This window comes from Dasypus novemcinctus, chromosome 4, assembly GCF_030445035.2.
Source record: "Dasypus novemcinctus isolate mDasNov1 chromosome 4, mDasNov1.1.hap2, whole genome shotgun sequence".
Lineage (NCBI taxonomy): Eukaryota > Metazoa > Chordata > Mammalia > Cingulata > Dasypodidae > Dasypus > Dasypus novemcinctus.
Window position 1 is genome coordinate 151,170,478 of NC_080676.1, and position 19,233 is coordinate 151,189,710.

The window sequence follows — 19,233 nt, forward strand, 5'->3', positions numbered from 1 at the left end:
CTAATTGCCATGCTCCCTCATGCAGCCATCATTTCCCCATTAAACCCTTCAGCTTTGTACCTCAAAAACAAGGAATCACTTCAACATCTGATAATTCAAAGCCGAGGGTGTCCAGTGGGTTCCTTATTGCTTATGACAATGGCAACAGTGTGCTATTTGTAAAGGATTCTTTTTCATACATTTCCACTTTGCATACACTAAACAAGCTTAGATCCTGAAGAGGCATAGAAGCCTTCCTTTCCTCCACATTATGTGTAGCTGTACAAGGATTTGGGACGTGGAGACTCTTCAAATCTAACCACCTTAATGTGGATGAAGAAACGGAGAACCACGGACCAGAAACTTCATCAATTTTCTCCATTGCAGATTTTATTAGAGTTTTTGCTTTATGATACACAGATACATTCCTAGAATTTAATGAAGCTTTTTTTCTTCTCCCATCACTATACCCATCCTTGATCATTTAGCTCAGAAGATGAAGGCAAGTAGATGACTATTAGGATGCTGACAGCAAAAACACAGCTTCAACTTCATACTTTCATGGCATAAAGTAGCACAAAAATCAATTTTGTCCTCTAGTTATATGTACATTTCACTTTCCTCCTCCTGTTTTCAAAATTAGTCATTTAACAAAAGTTCTAAAATTTCTACGAAAATTATCATCATGACTTTGAAAATATAAAGTGTTTCCAGTCTTCTCACTGATTGCCTATAGCACATTTAATCTTTTCAACATATGAATGAGGCATGTATCATTCTTTCTGCAATTTTAATATTTTTCTTTTGCCCTCAATTAGTAGCTACAGTTCTACTACTTATATGTTCAAAACTAAGATCTGACAAGATTTCCTACATGACACCTTCTCTCACTACTATAGAATCAGGTGGAAAAATGTAAAAACAATGTCAGGGTCCACCACATGCAGCTTTCCAGTATCCCAGAAATTCTGTATCCCTAAAATCTAGTTCTGGAGTTCTCATATCAAATTGATATTTAAAAAGGAACACCAATCTAATTACCTACATCAGCTCTTTTAAGCAAAATATTTATTTTCGCTCCACCACCCCAAACTCAATGATCTTTCAGCCTTTGTGTTTTCCCATCTTCAAAAGTATTTTCCCATAATAATGCCTACCAACCTAGTTGTGTGTTCCGCCTTGCTAGGCATTCCTTGAGCACCTCACTGAATTTCACCCACTGAGCACAAGCTATAAAAAAAGTACTGTGTTGGGAACCGGAAATTTTGAAGATAAACCACATGTGGTTATTGCCTCAGCATCATTCCTGTGCACAAATCAAGTGGCTCTCTCAACAGAACTAGATCTAGCCGCATTACCATTTTACAGGCAAACTTTAGGGGTTATCTTATTTTCACACTGCAGGAAAATAAGGAACAATGGAGCTATTCAGATATTCAGTCAGGGGTTCTGAACACGGGCCAATTTTCCCCTCCTGGAGTAATTGCGGATTGATCAAATCCCTTGCAAAAGACTTGCTTGAGTCTTATTCCTTGGTCCTGTGAGTGTGAACACATTTGTAAAGAACTTTGAATATGATATTAATTGAGACCAAAGTGAATGATCGGGGCCTTAATCCATTATGTCTGGAGTCCTTATAAGGAGATGACTGAGCAGAAAAACACAAAGGAGGAGATAGATCACCACATGATGGAGGCAGAGCCTGAGTCTACAAAAGGATGATACAGACTTGGAAATGTTGACACCTTGACATTAACCTTTACCTCCAAAACTGTGAGAAAATAAATTTCTGTTAGTTAAGTCTACCCATTTTATGGTGTTTGTGATAGCATCTCTGGAAATCTAAGACATACTGCATCTATAAATAAGCTTCTATTTATAGATATCCAAATCTAAATATACCCTTTCTTCTCATTCTGTACTCAACATTCAACTTTCCTTCCACCAAACACACATACACACACACACACACACACACACGTAGCAGAGAATGAGAAGGCAAAAGAGAGGGAGATATATTTCTTTCTTCTTAGATGATTTTGATTGAAATTCCCATTTTTATAATCAAGCAGGTGCTATAGTTTTTTTTGAGCATTTATTTTTTATTTTATTTTTTGAAGATATATAGATCACAAAAATGTTTCATTAAAAAATATAAGGGGGGAGCGGATTTGGCCCAACGGATAGGGCATCCACTTACCACATGGGAAGTCCAAGGTTCAAACCCAGGGCCTTCTGACCCATGTGAAGAGCTGGCCCACACGCAGTGCTGGTGCACACAAGGAGTGCCATGCCACGAAGGGGTGTCCCCCATGTAGGGGAGCCCCACGCACAAGGACTGTGCCCCGTAAGGAGAGCCGCCCAGTGCGAAAAAAATGCGGCCTGCCCAGGAGTGGCACCGCACCCATGGAGAGCTGACGTAGCAAGAGATGCAACAAAAAGAGACATGGATTTCGGGTGCCACTGACAAGAATACAAGCAGACACAGAAGAACACACAGTGAGTGGACACAGAGAGCAGACAACGGATTGGGGGTGGGGGCGGGGAGGGGAGAGAAATAAAAAATATATATATATTTTTTAAAAATACAAGGTTTCCACATTCCCTACCCCCACTCCTCCCACATCAACAACCTACTAAGACTTTCACGAAATCCAAGTAGGTAGGGAAATCAAATTTATGAAGATCATTCCTTCTACTAGATACTCAATATTTAACAGCAAAGGAATGAGCAGTGGTCCAATACTTTACTGAATGGCTTCAAAACAGATTTTTTTGAAGCTACTCTTTTCCTTTTCAGAGAAATTTCAGTATTAGATAGTTTTCCTTGATTTGTGAAATCTTTGATATGATTTTTTGCTGATAATAGTCATGGTTTTAATCTTATCATGCAGCTGTATTTCATCATTACCAATAAGGGTACAGAAAGTAGATTTCCATTTCATTTTTTCCCCCATTTCTTTCTTCCTTTTCTATCATTCTTGATATTGAAAACGCTGAATCTATTTTACAAATTCCCTGGAAACGATTCTTTGCCTTTCATTTATTGCCAAGTACCACATTCAAGCCACACTGTTCCTGGATATTAAAACAGAATTCTATTTCAATTGCACTATTTCTAATGCTTTCCCTTCAGATCTCTATTTGTCCTGCAAGATAAAACAATCTATATTCTGCACACATTGGATAACCGGAACTGAGTAAAGGTCTGGGGCATAGTTTGCACTCAATCAAATTTTTTCAATAAAAATCTGTAGACTTTGGTTAGTAGCAATGCTTCAATATTGTTTCATAACAACAATACAAATACACCACACTAATCTGTTAATAACAAGGGAATATTAATCTGTTAATAACAAGGGAATAACAAATACAAATATTAATCTGTTAATAACAAGGGAATAACAAATACACCACACTAATCTGTTAATAACAAGGGAAACCATGTGATAGGATAAACTAGGGGTTATATGGGAATTTCCTATACATTTGGTGCAATTTTACTATACAAAAAAATCTAAATCTTCTCTAATAATAAAGTTCACTATCACAAAAAAATGGATAGATTAAGTCAAACCCACTCATCATTAGCATATATTAGATTCTGGGCCTAGCCTTACTCAAACGCTGACTTAAGATGGCAGGGTATTTTCCTTAGAGGCTGCCATTTTATAGGGTTTCAAAGCCCCAGAGACCTCAGTGAGACAATATTTATGCAGTGATGCCTAACATAGAGATGGACAGGGGCACCTTTTTCACAATGATTGAAATATCATTATTACTGGATCTGAAAAGGTTTTTACATGTAACATTTAAATGTTACACTTCTGGTTGGTAACTGAGGAAAGGACATTAGCATCAAAACCCAACAAAGTACCACACCCTCCATGGCAGAAAGCAAAGCAAGTAGCTGGAACAGGTTTTTACTCCACTGTCAAATCTGCACCTAATCCAAAGACGGCCAATATTTGGCACTCACCTTGCTTATTTCCAATTGAAAAAAGTATAACCACCTAACCATCACTAGAATATAATGAACATGTATCTTCACTCTCCGTTACTACAGTCTTTCTGACTCTTACTTTGTAAATAAAACCTTTCTATCATAAGTGTTTATATGTCATAATGTCAAAGTAACTCTCTGACCTGTCTCTCTATTACTTCAGTACATACTCTCTTCCCCAGTAATTTGTTTCTTCAGTTCATAAGAATATTCTCAAATGAATTGATTTCAGTTTTTTCTTCTTTTAAAATCAAATATTCAAATGCAAACACCCAGAAAGCAGTTAACTGTTCATAATTTTTCTTCTGTGTAGCCAATGGGCTTATTGAAAATAATTGAATATATTTGTTAAATAAATGAATTAAATGAAATTCCTCAACCTCCAATATTCATACCAAGAGGTATACAATTAAATCAAACCAGATAACATATTTCTCTTCTAAATTATACTTTCCTTATGTATTTATCTCCTGTGCTTAGCACCTATGTCTCATTCTAATTTGTCGATAACCTTGGACTATGTTTTTAATTCATTCTTCTTTTTGACTCTCAGGCCTCATGCTCTATCCTTGTGACTTTTGTTATACCTTCTGAATAGGTGTCCTTCTTCTTCTTTTTCCTTTTTAACTCCATTATAGTCATTAGAGCCACATGCAAAGCACAGCTCTCTAATGCTCTGTGATTTTTGCTTGGGTGAATGAGGGCCTGACTATGTAGGGTATGACAAAGAGTTGTAGAATACGTTGGTTATGATGCAGGTGTAAGAAGAAATGTTTGTATTATATCGATGAATAACCTTAGGTTCACCCAGCATACTGCATGTTCAACATGAAAAATGCCATTCCATGCCTAAGAAATGAGATATTCACAAGAAAACAAACAAAACTATGTTAGAAACAAAGAACCATATTTATTGAGAACATGAGAGTTGCCCAATGGAGGGTGTCACAGTCATCAACACAGTCATAACAGAGAAACAGAAATTAATGGTAAACCTTGAAAAATAATGAAAGGCTACCATGCAGCCTTCAGCTATACAGATATCCTTCTAAGAATTATAAGATAAAGCTATAGTCAAGCATGCAATTTTTTATATAGAAATCTTGGATAGAGCAACTAGCATCATAATTTTACATAGAAGTATCATTTCAAAAGCAAATGGTGCTCAGCTGGTGATGTTCTAGCAGCAAGAAGAATAGCATCTTCTGTAGCAAGTTGGCCGGTAGCCACAGCATCCATAGCCAGAGCCATATCCGCAGTCATAGGTGGAGCCATATCCACAGCCATAGCCAATCCCATAGCCACAGCCATAGCGAGAGCCATATCCACAGCCATAACCACAGCCATAGCCACTTCCATAGCCACAACCATAGCTACTTCCATAGCCACAGCCATAGTAGGGGCCATATCCACAACCATATCCACAGCCATAGCCACTTCCATAGCCACTGCCATAATAGGGGCCATATCCACAGCCGTAGCCACAGGAGTTGCCGTAGTAGTTACAACACATGTTTTCAAGTTGAGGAATGTCTAGGGTATTGAAGGAGGAAGGTTCTGACGTGGTGGTGGCTCCTACCTCCCTGAGATCTTTATATACTGTCAGAAATTGGCAGAACATACCATTCGTTCTCTGACTTGGCCAGAAAATATTTAAAGTATTATTGCCTGTCACTATTAACAATAATAATTTGCTGAAAATGAGTCCATTATTTTGAGACACCACCTTTATTTAGACTGGGTCATCTTAATTTGCTCAGCAAAGAATTTTCTCTAATGAATCATGTGCCTAAAAGTAAAACTGGTTTCCACTTCCAAAATTCCTATCACTAATTATATAATCTTATATAACAAGTTTTGGGGTGCATGGACAGATTTTTTGCACCTTTTCTTTTATAAGAAAATGGCACATGGGAGTGAATACTTTTGTTTCTTTCTTGAACCATCACAACTAATTTCCAAGATCTACCACCCACCCATCACTTTTCTTGTTCCTACACCCTTGAGTCCAGTCACGTCAACATCTGGAAATTCAAATCCAAGGATATCCAGTGGATTCCCTATTGCTGAAGATAGTAGAAACAGGTTGCTATTTGTAAGAGATTCTTTTTCTTACATTTCCGTTTTTCATATACCTAGCAAACTTAGAAGAGGAAGAAAAAAAAGCCCTCTTTTTTTTCCACATTTATTTGTAGCTGTACGAGGATTTGGTTTGTAGAGACTCTTAAAGCCTAATCACCTTAATGTAGATGAAGAAAAGAAGAAAAAGAGAATCTCAGGCAGACCAGAAAGTTAATCACTTTTCTCCAATGCAGATTTAATCAGCATTTTGCATTATGATATGTGAATACACTTGCCTGGTAGAAAGAAAGCCACAGGACCACGAGGACAATTGGAGAGGGCAGCTGGGGGTGGGGGTTCATTTGGGGAGGAGAAAGGGAATCCATAGAAGACAGGGATCCCCAGCCAGCTCAGAAGGTGAGGGAACCCAGGAAAGACCAGCTGGAAGGCCAGCTCTCATCTGGCTCCTAGAGTGAGTTAAGTCCCCTGCCCCTGGGTGACCAGGAGAGTGTTCAGGTATCCAGCAGACTCTTGAGGTGGGGGAGCTGAGGGGAAAATGTGTGTAGGAGACCAGCACCCAGTCAACTCAGGGGGAGAGAGATGTATGTGGGAGGGGAGTAAGTGTAGAAGGACCACAAACAAACAAACAAACAAATGACGCCAAGGAGAGCTGAAGCAGCTCGAGAGAGAGGGGAGGGGGATTTGATCAGGCAGGCTGCCTATACCCACCCACCTTGGGAGAGGGAGGAAGTGGGTCAGTGAGGGGGTAGGCTGACAGGTGCCTAACAGCCCAGGAGAGCTGGAAGCCTGGGGAGGCAACAGACAAAACATCAGAAGCTTAACTGCTCTGAGGTAAAAGATGGTGGGCAGAGGCAGATACCAAGCCTTCAGAAGCCTAAACTAACAAGTGGAGGAAGTATAACTCAATGATTATGTTCCTGCTCCCATATACAAAGTCCTAAGCTCAATCCCTGATAATTCCTAAAATAAAAATAATAATTTTTAAGAAGCCTAGCCAGCCTGGATGATTAGGAGGTTTGGAAGAGGCACCCCACCAGCTGCAGGAGTAAGAATTGAAGCACATGCAGTCTTGGGACAGGGGACATAGACTGATATTTGTTTTGGCTATTTGATTTGTTTTTTATATATTTTTTAAATTCCTTATTAATTTCTCAACACATGGATATCTTACCTGGGGAGGTCAGACTGCAAGGAGATTGATTGGTGAGAACTGGCAGCCTGAGATGGCTGCTGGTGACCTGATACAGAAGTCCATTTTTTTTCTGTTTTGTTGTTGATACTGTTTTGTTTTCCTTTTTGCTTTCTTTTTCCTCTGTTTACTCCTTAGTTTATTTCTTTTCTTTCTTTCATTTTCCCCTCTTATATTGCTCTTCTTTCATTTCACCTTCTCTTGTTTATCCTCATTTTCTACTCTTCACCTTTTCCCATCTTTTATTTTATTCTATTTTTTCCTGTTTCTTTCTTTTTTAATTCTTAATCCTTTTTATGTTTTATGAAATTTCACTCTTATTGCTTATTTATTTTTTCTTATCTTCCTAGTTCTTTTGAGGCTCCTTTTCATCTCTTTTTTATTATTCTTTTTCTCTTCTCCTTTCTTTCCTACTCTATGGTCTTACTATTTCCCTAATATAGAAAGCAAAATTAACCTTCTGAATAAGTCCATCAAGATAAACACATGTCTAAACACCAGCAGAAAATACTGAGAAACAGGAAGGCATGGCCCAGTCTAATGAACAAACTAAAAAACAGGAAGAAATGCAGAATGTGGAATAAACAAGGATGTCCAAACAAATATCATGAGTCAGCTTAATGAAGTGAAGGCCAAAATAAAGGATTGTAAGAAGAGAATGGGGGACCATACAGAAGAAATTATAAGCATACATAGAAAGATAACAGATCTGATAGTGAGGAATGGCACAATGGAAGAAATTTAAAATACTCTGTAAAGGCATAACAGCAGATTTGAACAGGCAGAGGAAAGAATTAGTGATATCAAAGATAGTACATCTGAAATCAAACAGCTAGTAGAATAGATAGATAAAAAGAAAAAAAATTCAGAGGGACTCTGGGAATTGAATGATAGCACCAAATGTGCAAACATATGCATTATAGGCATCCAAGAGGAAGAAGAGAAGGGAAAGAGGGCAGAAGGAGTATTAGAGGAACTCTTTTGAGGTACATGGATGTACCACATGTCTAGGAAGTGCAGCACACTCCAAACAGAATAAATCCTAACAGGCCTACCCCAAGACATACAGTTATCAAGTTGTCAAATTACACAAGACAGAGAATACTGGGAGCAAGAGAAAAGAAATCCTTCACATGCAAGGGAAGCTTGATAAGATTAAGCACTGCTTTCTTGTCTGAAACCATGGAGGTGAGAAGGCAGTGGTATGACAGTGGTATTACATAGTCAAGGTGCTAAAAGAAAGAAACTACCAGACAGGAATACTGTATTCAGCAAAGTTGTCATTCAAAAATGAAGGAAACTTCAAAATATTCACATATAAACAGAAAAAGAAAGTTTGTCAACAAGAAACCTGCCTTTCAAGAAATACTAAAGGGAGTTCTGCAAGTTGAAAGGAAAAAAACACAGGAAAGACAGGGTTGGAGGAGGGTGTAGAAAGGTATATTATTAGTAAGAATAACTAAAGAGATAAAAACAGAAATAAAAACAAAGTATGACATATATAAACCTAAGTATAAATGGCTAATGTAGAAGTACAGCATTAATAATAATAACATTGAATGTTAATGGATTAACTCTCCAATCAAAAGCCAGAGATTAGCAGAATGGTTAAGGAATTTTGACATATCTATATGTTGACTACAAGAAACTCACCTTAGACCCAGGGACACAAGAAGCTTGCACATGAATTGTTGGAAACTATTTTACATGCAGACAATAAACCAAAAAAAAGCAGTAGTAGCTATACTAATATCAGACAAAATATATTTTAAATGCACAACTATTGTAAAAGACAATGAAATTAAGGCATTATATATTAATAAAAATGTAATCTGTCAAGAAGAAAGAGCAATCATAAACAATTGTGCATCTAAACCAGGTGCCCCAAAATATATGAGGCAGACATTGGAAAAACTAAGAGGAGAAATAGATGCCTCTACTATTACAGTGGAGAATTTAATACACCATATTATCACCATTAGACACAAAGGTTTAATAAAGAAACAGAGATCTTGAATAATACATTAGAGGATCTAGACTTACTAGACATATATAGAACATTACACCTAATACAGCAGTATATACAGTCTTCTCAAGTGCACATAGATCTTTCTCCAAGATAGACCATATGCAAGGTCACAGAACAATTCTCAATGAATTCGGGAAGATTGAAATTATACAAAGCAATTTCTCTGACCATAATGAAATGAAGTTGGAAATCAGTAAGGGGCAGGGAACCAGATTTGGCACAAAGATATGGAAGTTAAGCAATATACTCATAGACAATCAGTGGGTCAAGGAGGAAATTGCAAAAGAAAACAGTAACTATCTTGAAGCAAATAAAAACGACAACACAACACATCAAAACCTATGGGATGCAGCAAAAGCAGTGCTGAGAGTGAAATTTATAGACTTACATGTTTATATTTAAAAAGAAGAAAGAGTTAAAATCAAATACATAACTGCACTCCTGGAGGAACTAAAAGAACAATAAACTAATCACAAAGCAAGCAGAAAGAAGGAAATAACAAAGATTAGAGCAGAACTAAATGAAATTGAGAATAAGAAAAAAAATCACCAGAAAAAAATTAACAAAACCAAAAGCTGGTTCTTTGAGAAGACAAATAAAATTGACAAACCCTTAGGTAAACTAACAAAGAAAAAAGAGAAAAGATGCAAATACACAAAATAAAAAATGAGGGAGGGGATATCATGACTGATCTCACAGAAATAAAAATTATCATAAGAGGATACTTGCAAAGATTGTATGCCTACAAATGAAATGGAAAAATTTCTAGAAACACACAAGCAGCCTACATTGATGAAAGAAGAAATGATGATCTCGAAAGACTAACCAGAAGGAATGACATTGAATTAATCATCAAAAACGTTTCAACTAAGAAGAACCCAGGACCAGATGGCTTCACACGTGACTTCTACCAATCATTCTGGAAAGAACTAACATCAACCCTGCTTAAACTCTTCAAAAAAAAAAAAAAATAGAAATGGAGGGAAACTTGCTTACCTGTTTGGGCAGTGGATGGGGATGATGTTGATGAAGGGATGTGAGGGGGATCGATGGTACTGGAATGTGATGGGAAGTAGGGTGGATGGGTGGGTTGGTCTATCCGTAAGACTGAGGAAAGGACTGGAGGAAGGAAGGGGAATTTGGGGGATTTGTAGGTATAGGTATATGGTTAAAATTACAATGATGGGAATGTTTTTTTGGCAAATTAGGCAGGGAAAGATACTGGACCAGAGGGTCAGGGATGGGGTTTTTTGTGGGATAGGGCACAACTGGGGCATGCTTCTATGGAATATGAAACTGCTCATCTTGTCATAATATGCTCTCTCAGTGGGTGGAGATCCACACAATAAAGAAGGAAATATTGAACTCCCATTCTGGGGAGTCCAACTATGTTCAAAATTAGAAGGAGAAGAATCTCTCAAGAACATAGTGCCTAATAAAAGAAAATGAACCAATATGTCAAACTCTCAGTATTAATGCATATAACTATGAATCTTATTCTTTAGAACTGAAACTTAGTGGTTAATGTAAGTTCTGTGGGGAAGGGGAGGGAAAGATAGAATGCATGAAACATAGGGCATTGTAATTGTTCATGATCTTGCAATTGTAAAAAATGTACCACATTAATCAAAGATTTTTTTTAATGAGGAAAACTGTGGGATGAGATAGGGTGAGGGATATGGGAATCCCCATATATTTGCAATGTAGCATTTATATACTCTAAAGTTTCATTAAAAACCAATTTTTTTTAAAAGGCATATGAAAAGATGCTCAACATAAAGGGCTACTAGGGAAATGCAAATCAAAACTAGAATGAAATATCATTTTACACCTCTTAGACTGGCAGTTGTTAAAAAAAAAACAGAACTATGAAGTGTTGGAGAGAATGCAGAGGAATGGGAACATTCATCCACTGCTGGTGGGAACATAGAATGGTGCAGCAATTGTGGAGGACCGTTTGGCAGTTCCTCAGGACAGTAACTATAGAATTGCAATCCCACTGCTAGGTATATAACAAGAAGAATTGAAAGCAAGGATACAAACAGATACATGCACATCAATGTTCATAGTGATATTATTCACTCTTGCCAAAAGTTGGAAGCAACCAAAGTATACATCAACAGATCAATGGCTAAGTAAAATATGATATAAATGTACAAAGTAATATTACCCAGCTATAAGAAGGAATGAAGTATTGACACATGTGACAACATGGATGAATCTTGAAGACTTTATGTTGAGTGAAGTAAGCCAGTTAGTAGAAGACAAATATCGCATGACCTCACTGATATGACTTAAACTTATTGAGCAGACTCACAGAGTTAGAGTCAGGAAGATAGTTTATCAGGAGACAGAAAGGCCGTAGAGTGTGGTGAGCTGGTGCTCAATTTGTGCAAAACCCAAAAGGTGGCGGTTTGGACTGAAGGCGGGTGATAGTGGTGCAGGGACAAGATTGGGGTTGATGGTGCTGGAATGTGAGAGTGAGCAGGGTGAAGGGGGTTGGGATGGACTATCCATGGTACCGAGGGGAAATTTTCAGGAACAGGTGAAATGTATAGGCCTGTAATTGAAACTAATACTCTGGGGATGCTTTTTTTTTTTTTTTTGCAAATATAGCAGAGGAGTGTCACTGGTGCAGAGCGTTCATCTTGGCACAGGTATTATCTCAGTGAGTGGAGACCTACAAAACAAACAAGAAAATTAAATTCTCTTCCTGGGGATTCCTGCTAGGTTCACAAATAGAGGAGCAAGAGCCTCTCAGGTACATAGGCCATGTTTAATAAAAGAAAACAAACCAGTATGTCAAGCCCTCAGTATTGATGCATGTAAATATGAATCTTATTCTTCAAAAATTGAAACTTCATGGTTTTCATAGGTTCTGAGGGGAGGGAGAAAGAAGAATGAGTAGAATATAGAGCCTTTTGGGGGCATTGGAATTGTTCTGCATGAATTTGCAATGATGAATACAGGTCTTTATACATTTTGTCAGAACATATGAAAGTATATGATGTCAAAGGTAAGCCATAATGTAAACCATTGACCATGCTTAGTAGCAATGCTTTGATATTTGTTCATCAATTATAGCAAATGTACTATACTCATGTAGGATGCTATTGGTAGGGGAGGATGTGTGTGAGGCAGAGAGTGGGTTATATAGGAAGCCCCTGTATATTCTACATGACTTTTCTGTAACCCAAAGCTTTTGGAGTATAAAGTTTTTTGAAAAAAAAAAAGGAAAAAGAAACTGGGAGAACCTACAGAAGAAATTGCCAACATAAAAGATAACAGATATTACAGTAATGAGAGGCACAATGCAAATTTTTAAAATTATTGTATTATCGTTATTGCTGTTGTGGTTGGCTTTTGTTTCTGGAGACATTTGGGATTGCAGAAGGCTCACAACTGGGAAGATCACTGGTGTGGGGTATCTGTGGTGGGGAATGCGTGGGGAGGAGTGCACCCGGGGCATGCCTCTATGGAATACAAATGTGTTCATATGGTCAGGGATGTTGTCTCCATAACCAGAACATATGGACATACTTGTTCACTGTGTACTTGCCCCTGTATCTTTGAGTCTTTCTTTGAAAGTAGCATATTTTTGTCATCAGATAAGAGTTCAAAAGTCATAATTTCAAAGTAACTCTTATATCCATTTCTAATACTTCAGGATATATTCTCCTTTCCACTTATCTGTTTTTTCAATTCATAGCAATATTCTTAAATAAATTCACCTCAATTCATTTTTTTCTGTTTTTATCACTACTTATTTGAATGTAAACACCCTGACAGCAGTTAATGATTCATAAATTTTCTTCTGTGTAGCTAGTGTATGGTTTTGGGCCTACTGAACATAATGAAATTTACTTGTTGAATAAGTGAGTTAAATCAATTTCCTCAACCTCAAAATACACACACAAATATGTATACACTTAAATCAATACAGATAACATATTTGTCTTCTAGCTTAAACTTTCCATAGGTAAGTATTCCCAGTGTTTAACCCCCATGGCTCATTCTAATTCCTATCAATACCTTGAATATGTCTTTAATTCACTCTTCTTTTCAACACTCAGGCCAGTCACCTATCCTTGTGACTTTTGTCATAACCTCCTGAATATTTTTTATTCTTCTTTTTTTCCCTTGTATAGCCAGCATAGTCATTAGAGCCAAATGCAAAGCACAGATCGGAAATGCTCTGTGATTTGTGCCTGACCACCTGGGATAAGGCAAATAGGTAGAGAATACATGGGTTATGATAGAAGTATAAGAAAAAGTGCTTGTAGTGTGTACATGAAGAAACTAAAGCTCACCTAACATTCTGCAAATTCCATTTTTAAAATGTCATAACACCCCAGGAAATAAGATATTCATAAGAAAGCAAACGAATATTTGTTAGAAGCAGAGAACCATATTTATTGAGAATAAGAGAGTTTCACAAATATAGGGTAAAGTCTTAATCAAGAATGCAATTTTTAAAATATAGAAATCCTGGGTAGAGGACCTTGCATCAGAATTGTCCTTAGAAGTGCCACGTCTAAAGCAAACAGTGCTCAACTAGTGCTGATCTAGCAGCAGGAAGAATAGCATCTTCTGTAGCAAGTTGGCCGGTAGCCATAGCATCCATAGCCAGAGCCGTATCCACAGCCATAAGTGGAGCCATATCCACAGCCATAGCCAGTCCCATATCCACAGCCATAGCCACTTCCATAGCCACAGCCATAGCCACTTCCATAGCCACAGCCATAGCCATTTCCATAGCCACAGCCATAGCCACTTCCATAGCCACAGCCATAGCCACAGCCATAGCCACTTCCATAGCCACAGCCGTAGCGAGAGCCGTATCCACAGCCATAGCCACTTCCATAGCCACAGCCATAGAGAGAGCCGTATCCACAGCCATAGCCACTTCCATAGCCACAGCCATAGTAGGGGCCATATCCGCAGCCATAGCCACTGCCATAGCCACAGGAGTTGCCGTAGTAGTTACAACACATGTTTTCAAGAGGAGGGATTTCCAGTGGGTTGCACGAGGAAGGTTCTGAAGTAGTGATGGCTTCTACCTCCCTCAGACCTTTATATACTGACAGAAATTGGCAGAGCATACCATTCATTCTCTGACTTGGCCAGCAAATATTTAAACTATTATGTGCCTGTCACTGTTGACAAAAATAATTTGCTTAAAATTAGTCCATTATTTTAGAGTCTCCAGTTTTATTTAGAGAGGGTCTCTTAATTTGCTCTGACAAAGAATTTACTCTAATGAATCATGTGTCCAAAAGTAACTGATATCCATTTCAAAAATTTCTATCTTTAATTTCATATCTTATATGACAAGATTTGGGGGGCATGTAGGGAATTTTGCACCTTCTACTCTTTACAAAAATCAACTAAGGGAGGGAAGGCTCTTGTCTGTTTCTTAGACCATTGCAACTAATTGCTATCCTTCTGCACCCACCCATCACTATGCATCAAAATCCAGGAAACATGGGGACCTCATATTTTTTTGAATGTAACATTAAAAAAAATAATAAAGACAAAAAAAATCCAGGAAACACTTCAACATTTGGGTATTCAAAGTCAAGGATAACCAGTGGGTCCCTTGATGCTTATGACAGTGGAAACAGTTTGCTATTTGTGATTCTTTTTCTCACATTTCCACTTTTCATACACCAAGCAAACTTAGCAAGGAAAAAAAAAGCTCTGCTTTTTTCCATATTACTTCAGCTGTTCAGGGATTTGGGATGTGGAGACTCTTAAAGCCTAACCACCTGCTTCAGAGGTAATCACCGGACATTGTAAATCCTCACAGGGCCTACATGATGGAATAGAGGAGAGTATGGGCCATGATGTGAACCAATGTATATGAGGTGCAGAGGTGCCCAAAGATGTACTTACCAAATCCAATGGATGTGTCATGATGATGGGAACGAGTGTTGTTGTGGGGGGGAGAGGGGGGGTGGGGGGGTGGGGTTGAATGGGACCTCACATATATATTTTTAATGTAATATTATTACAAAGTCAATAAAAAATAAAAAAATTAAAAAAAAAAAAAAAAAAGCCTAACCACCTTAATGTAGATAAAGAAACAGAATACCTCAGGTAAACCAGAAATTTTATCATTCTTCTACAATGCAGATTTTATCAGAGTTTTGCATTTTGTTATAAGGATACATTCCTAGGATTTAATAAAACATTTTTTCTTTCCATCACTACTCTTCTTTGCACATTTAGCTCAGAAGCTGAAGACAAGTGGATGATGATTAGGATGCTAACAGTAAAAACACAACTTCTGATCCTCAAACTTTCATGGTAGTAAGTAGCACAAAAATTAAATTTTGTCCTATGCTTATATGTACATTTGCACATTCCTTATTCAAGGTATTGAAAATTATTCACTTACCAAAAGTCCTCAATCTTTTATGAAAATTATCATCATAATTTTGGAAATATAAAATGTTTCCATTCTTCTCACTAATTGGTATACCACACTTACTTATTTCAACATGTGAAAGAGGTGTGTATAATTCCTTCTACAATTAATACTTTTCTTTTACCCTCAATTCATAGCTACAGTCTTACTATTTATACATCAAAACTCATCAAGACTTCCTGCATGATGCCTTCCCTCACTGCCATGTCAGAATGTGGAAGAATGTAGAAACAATTTCAGCGTCCACCACAAGCAGATTTTCAGTAACCCAGAAAGTCTGTATCCCGAAAATCTATTTCTGAAGTTCTAATATCAAGTTCAGACCAAAAAATTCAGGACCACAAATCCAAATAACTCCATCCACTATTTCATTTATTTTTACTACAAAAAAAAATTCATTTTTGCTCAACTACCCCAGAATTTATTATTTTTCTTCCTCTGTTTTCCCATCGCCTAAGTATTTACCATAATAATACTTAGCAACTAATTTGGGTTGTTTATATTGTAGGCATTCATTTAATATCTCACTGAATTTCACCCACAGAGGGCAAGCCGTAAGGAAAATGCTGTCTTGGGAAATGGAAGTTTCGAAGATAAATCACATTTGGTTCTTGCCTCAGCATCAACCATCTGCACAAATCAAGTGTCTCTCTCAAAAAAAGGTTTCTAGTCCTCCCCTTATAGCCACATTACCATTTTACAGACTAACTTTAGGGGTCATCTTATTTCCACACTACAGGAAAATAAGAAACAATGGATCTATTAGTTTATTTATGTCAGTGGTTTGCAACATGGGAAATTTTGCTTCCCTGGAGATATTGGACAATATTAGGAGATATTTTGATTTAAATGATTTGGCAGGGTGATACAGCTCGCGTCTAGTGGATAGACACCAGGGATGCTACTAACCATCTCACAGTGCATGACATAACAAAGACCCGAATAAAAATAATTATCCTGTCAAGAATATCACTAGAGCCAAAGTCTAGAAACCCTGTGTTGGGGATTGGTCAAATCCCTCAGAAATGACTTGTCTGAGTCCTAATCCCTGGTCCTGTGAGAGTGATTATTTTTAAAGAGGAATTTGGATATGTTATTAATTAAGATAAGGTCAAAGTGAATGAGAGTTGACCTTCATGCATTATGTCTGGAGTCCTTATAAGGAGATGACTGAGCAGAAAGAGACAGAGGAGGAGACAGAGACAGATCACCATGTGATGGAAGCAGAGGATAAGCCAACCCCAGAATGTTACAGAATTGAAAATGCTGATATCTTGATGTTGGCCTTGTAGCCTCCAAAACTGTGAGGCAATAAATTCCTGTTAATTAAGCCAACCCATTCTGTGGTATTTGTAATAGCAACTGTGAACAACTAAGACATATTACATCTATAAATAAGCTTCTATTTATAGATGTCCAACTCCAAACATATACTCTCTTCTCACTCTGCACTCAACATTCAACATTCTTTCTGACAATCCAAACTCAAAAAAATAAAAAAGAGAGAGATGTTTTTTTCCTTATTGTATTTGAATAAATTTTATTTAAATCACCTGTTTTGAAATCAAGCAGTCTTTATATTTTGAATAATTATCTACAAAAACTTTCATGAAATCCAAGTTGGTAAGGTATACAAATTTAGGAATATCATTCCTTCTACTGGATATTCAAATTTTGACAACAAAGTAAAGATGGCAGTCCAGTACTTTATTGAACACCTTCAACAGTGGTTTTTTTAAAGCTGCTGATTTCATTTGTAGTGAATTTCATTATTAGATATTTTTCCTTGAGTTAAGAAAACTTCATGCAAATTTCTTCTGATATCAGTCACTGGACTAGTTTTTATCACACTGGTGTATTTCATGCTTGTCAAGAAGGGTACAAAACATAGATTCTCCTTCCAATTTTTCCCATTCCTTTCTTTCCTTTTCTGTCATTCTTGAAATAGAAAATTCTACATCTACTTAACAAATTTCCTGGAACAGATGCTTTGCCTTTAATTTATCGCCAATATCAACCTTCAGGCTACTATGTTCCTGGATTGTTAAAATAGAATTCTATTTGGATCACATGGCTTCTAATACTTTCCCTTCATATCTGTGAATACTGGCCCAAGAAGACAAAACTAATCTCTAACCTGAAAACCCTTGGATAACCAGTTCTGAGTAAAGTTCTATGGCATAATTTGCACTCAATCAAATTTTTCCAGGGAAAAAACTATAGACTTTGGTTAGTACCAATGCTTCGATATTGGTTTATCAATTGTAACAAATGTCCCACACTAAACTGTGATGTTAATAACAGAGGGAATGATGTGCATGGGTATAGCAGCGGTTATTTGGGGATTCCATATAATTTAGGTATAATTTTTCTGTAAATGTAAATCTAAAACTTCTCTAAAAATAAATTCATTATTACAAAAAAAGAATAGATTAAGTAAAACACTCATTCATCAGTTAGCTTAATTTAGATCCTGCACATAGCCTCATTCTAAAATTAACATCGATGGCAGAGCCATCTTCCTTGGAGTCAGACACTTTATGGGTGTTTCCAAAACCTGGGGACCTTAGAGAGACAGACTTCATACAGTGATGCCTAATATGGAGATGAAACAGTGACCAAGGTCCAGATGTCACCAATGATTGAAATATTATTACTTTTGAATCTGTAAAGGCTTTTGTGATATAACATTTAAATGTTCAACTTCTGCTTGGTCAGTGAGGAAAGGACATTAATGCCAGAACCCCATAAATAAATCAGTGTGACCGTTTGATATTATTTATGCATCCCGAAAAAAGAGAAAAGTTATGTTTGTAAACTGATCTGTTCCTCTGTGTGGGATACCCTTGGATTGCATCAATTTCAAAGGTTTTAAGTTTACTTGATAAAGAATTAGGACGTTGATTCACCCACATCAGTAGGACGTGATTAACGGTTGAGTCCCCTCCCACTTGGTGATGTGATAGAAAGGGACACTTACTCAAGGAGATACACAAAAAGAGAGAGAGCTCCATGGAAGAGGCAAGAAGTTTGATCCTGCAGCCCCAGGAAGAGAGATTAGCCATTTGCCTGACAGTTCGCAGCTGAATAGAATAGAGCAGCTGATAAACCCTGGAAAGAAAAGAGCCCTATGCCTGACTGATACAGAGAGCCCTGAGAGACGAGCCCTGTGCCAGTCTACAGCTGAGATCAGAAGAAGCTGGGCCCATGGAGCCTTAAGAGGAAGGAAGAAGGAGAGACCAGGCAGAGATCCCTCAACATCTTGCTTTAATATGTGGCAACAGACTTTGGTGAGAAAGTACGTCTTATGGAAATTTGAGTTGGACTCTTTAGGGCTTTAGAACTGTACCCAAATAAATACCCTTTATAAAAGCAAACAGATTTTTGGTCCTTTGCATCAGTACCCCTTTGACTGACTAATACAATCAGAAAGTGAAGCATGTAGCTCAAAGAGGCTTTTACTCTACTCTCAAATCTGCACTTAATCCAAACAGCCCACATTTGGTACTGACCTCACTTGT

At 37.4% G+C, this 19,233-nt stretch overlaps 2 protein-coding genes across 2 annotated transcripts; both read right to left on the bottom strand.

Annotated features, from left to right (window-relative positions):
• Positions 1-5,162: 5,162 nt before the first annotated feature.
• On the bottom strand, positions 5,163-5,495 carry LOC101435390 (keratin-associated protein 21-1-like). The gene has a single exon (XM_004468643.2). The coding sequence runs from the start codon at positions 5,493-5,495 to the stop codon at positions 5,163-5,165; it is 333 nt and encodes a 110-aa protein (XP_004468700.2).
• Positions 5,496-13,847: 8,352 nt separating this feature from the next.
• LOC101435819 (keratin-associated protein 21-1-like) lies at positions 13,848-14,276 on the bottom strand. Its single transcript, XM_004468644.1, has one exon. The coding sequence runs from the start codon at positions 14,274-14,276 to the stop codon at positions 13,848-13,850; it is 429 nt and encodes a 142-aa protein (XP_004468701.1).
• Positions 14,277-19,233: the final 4,957 nt, after the last annotated feature.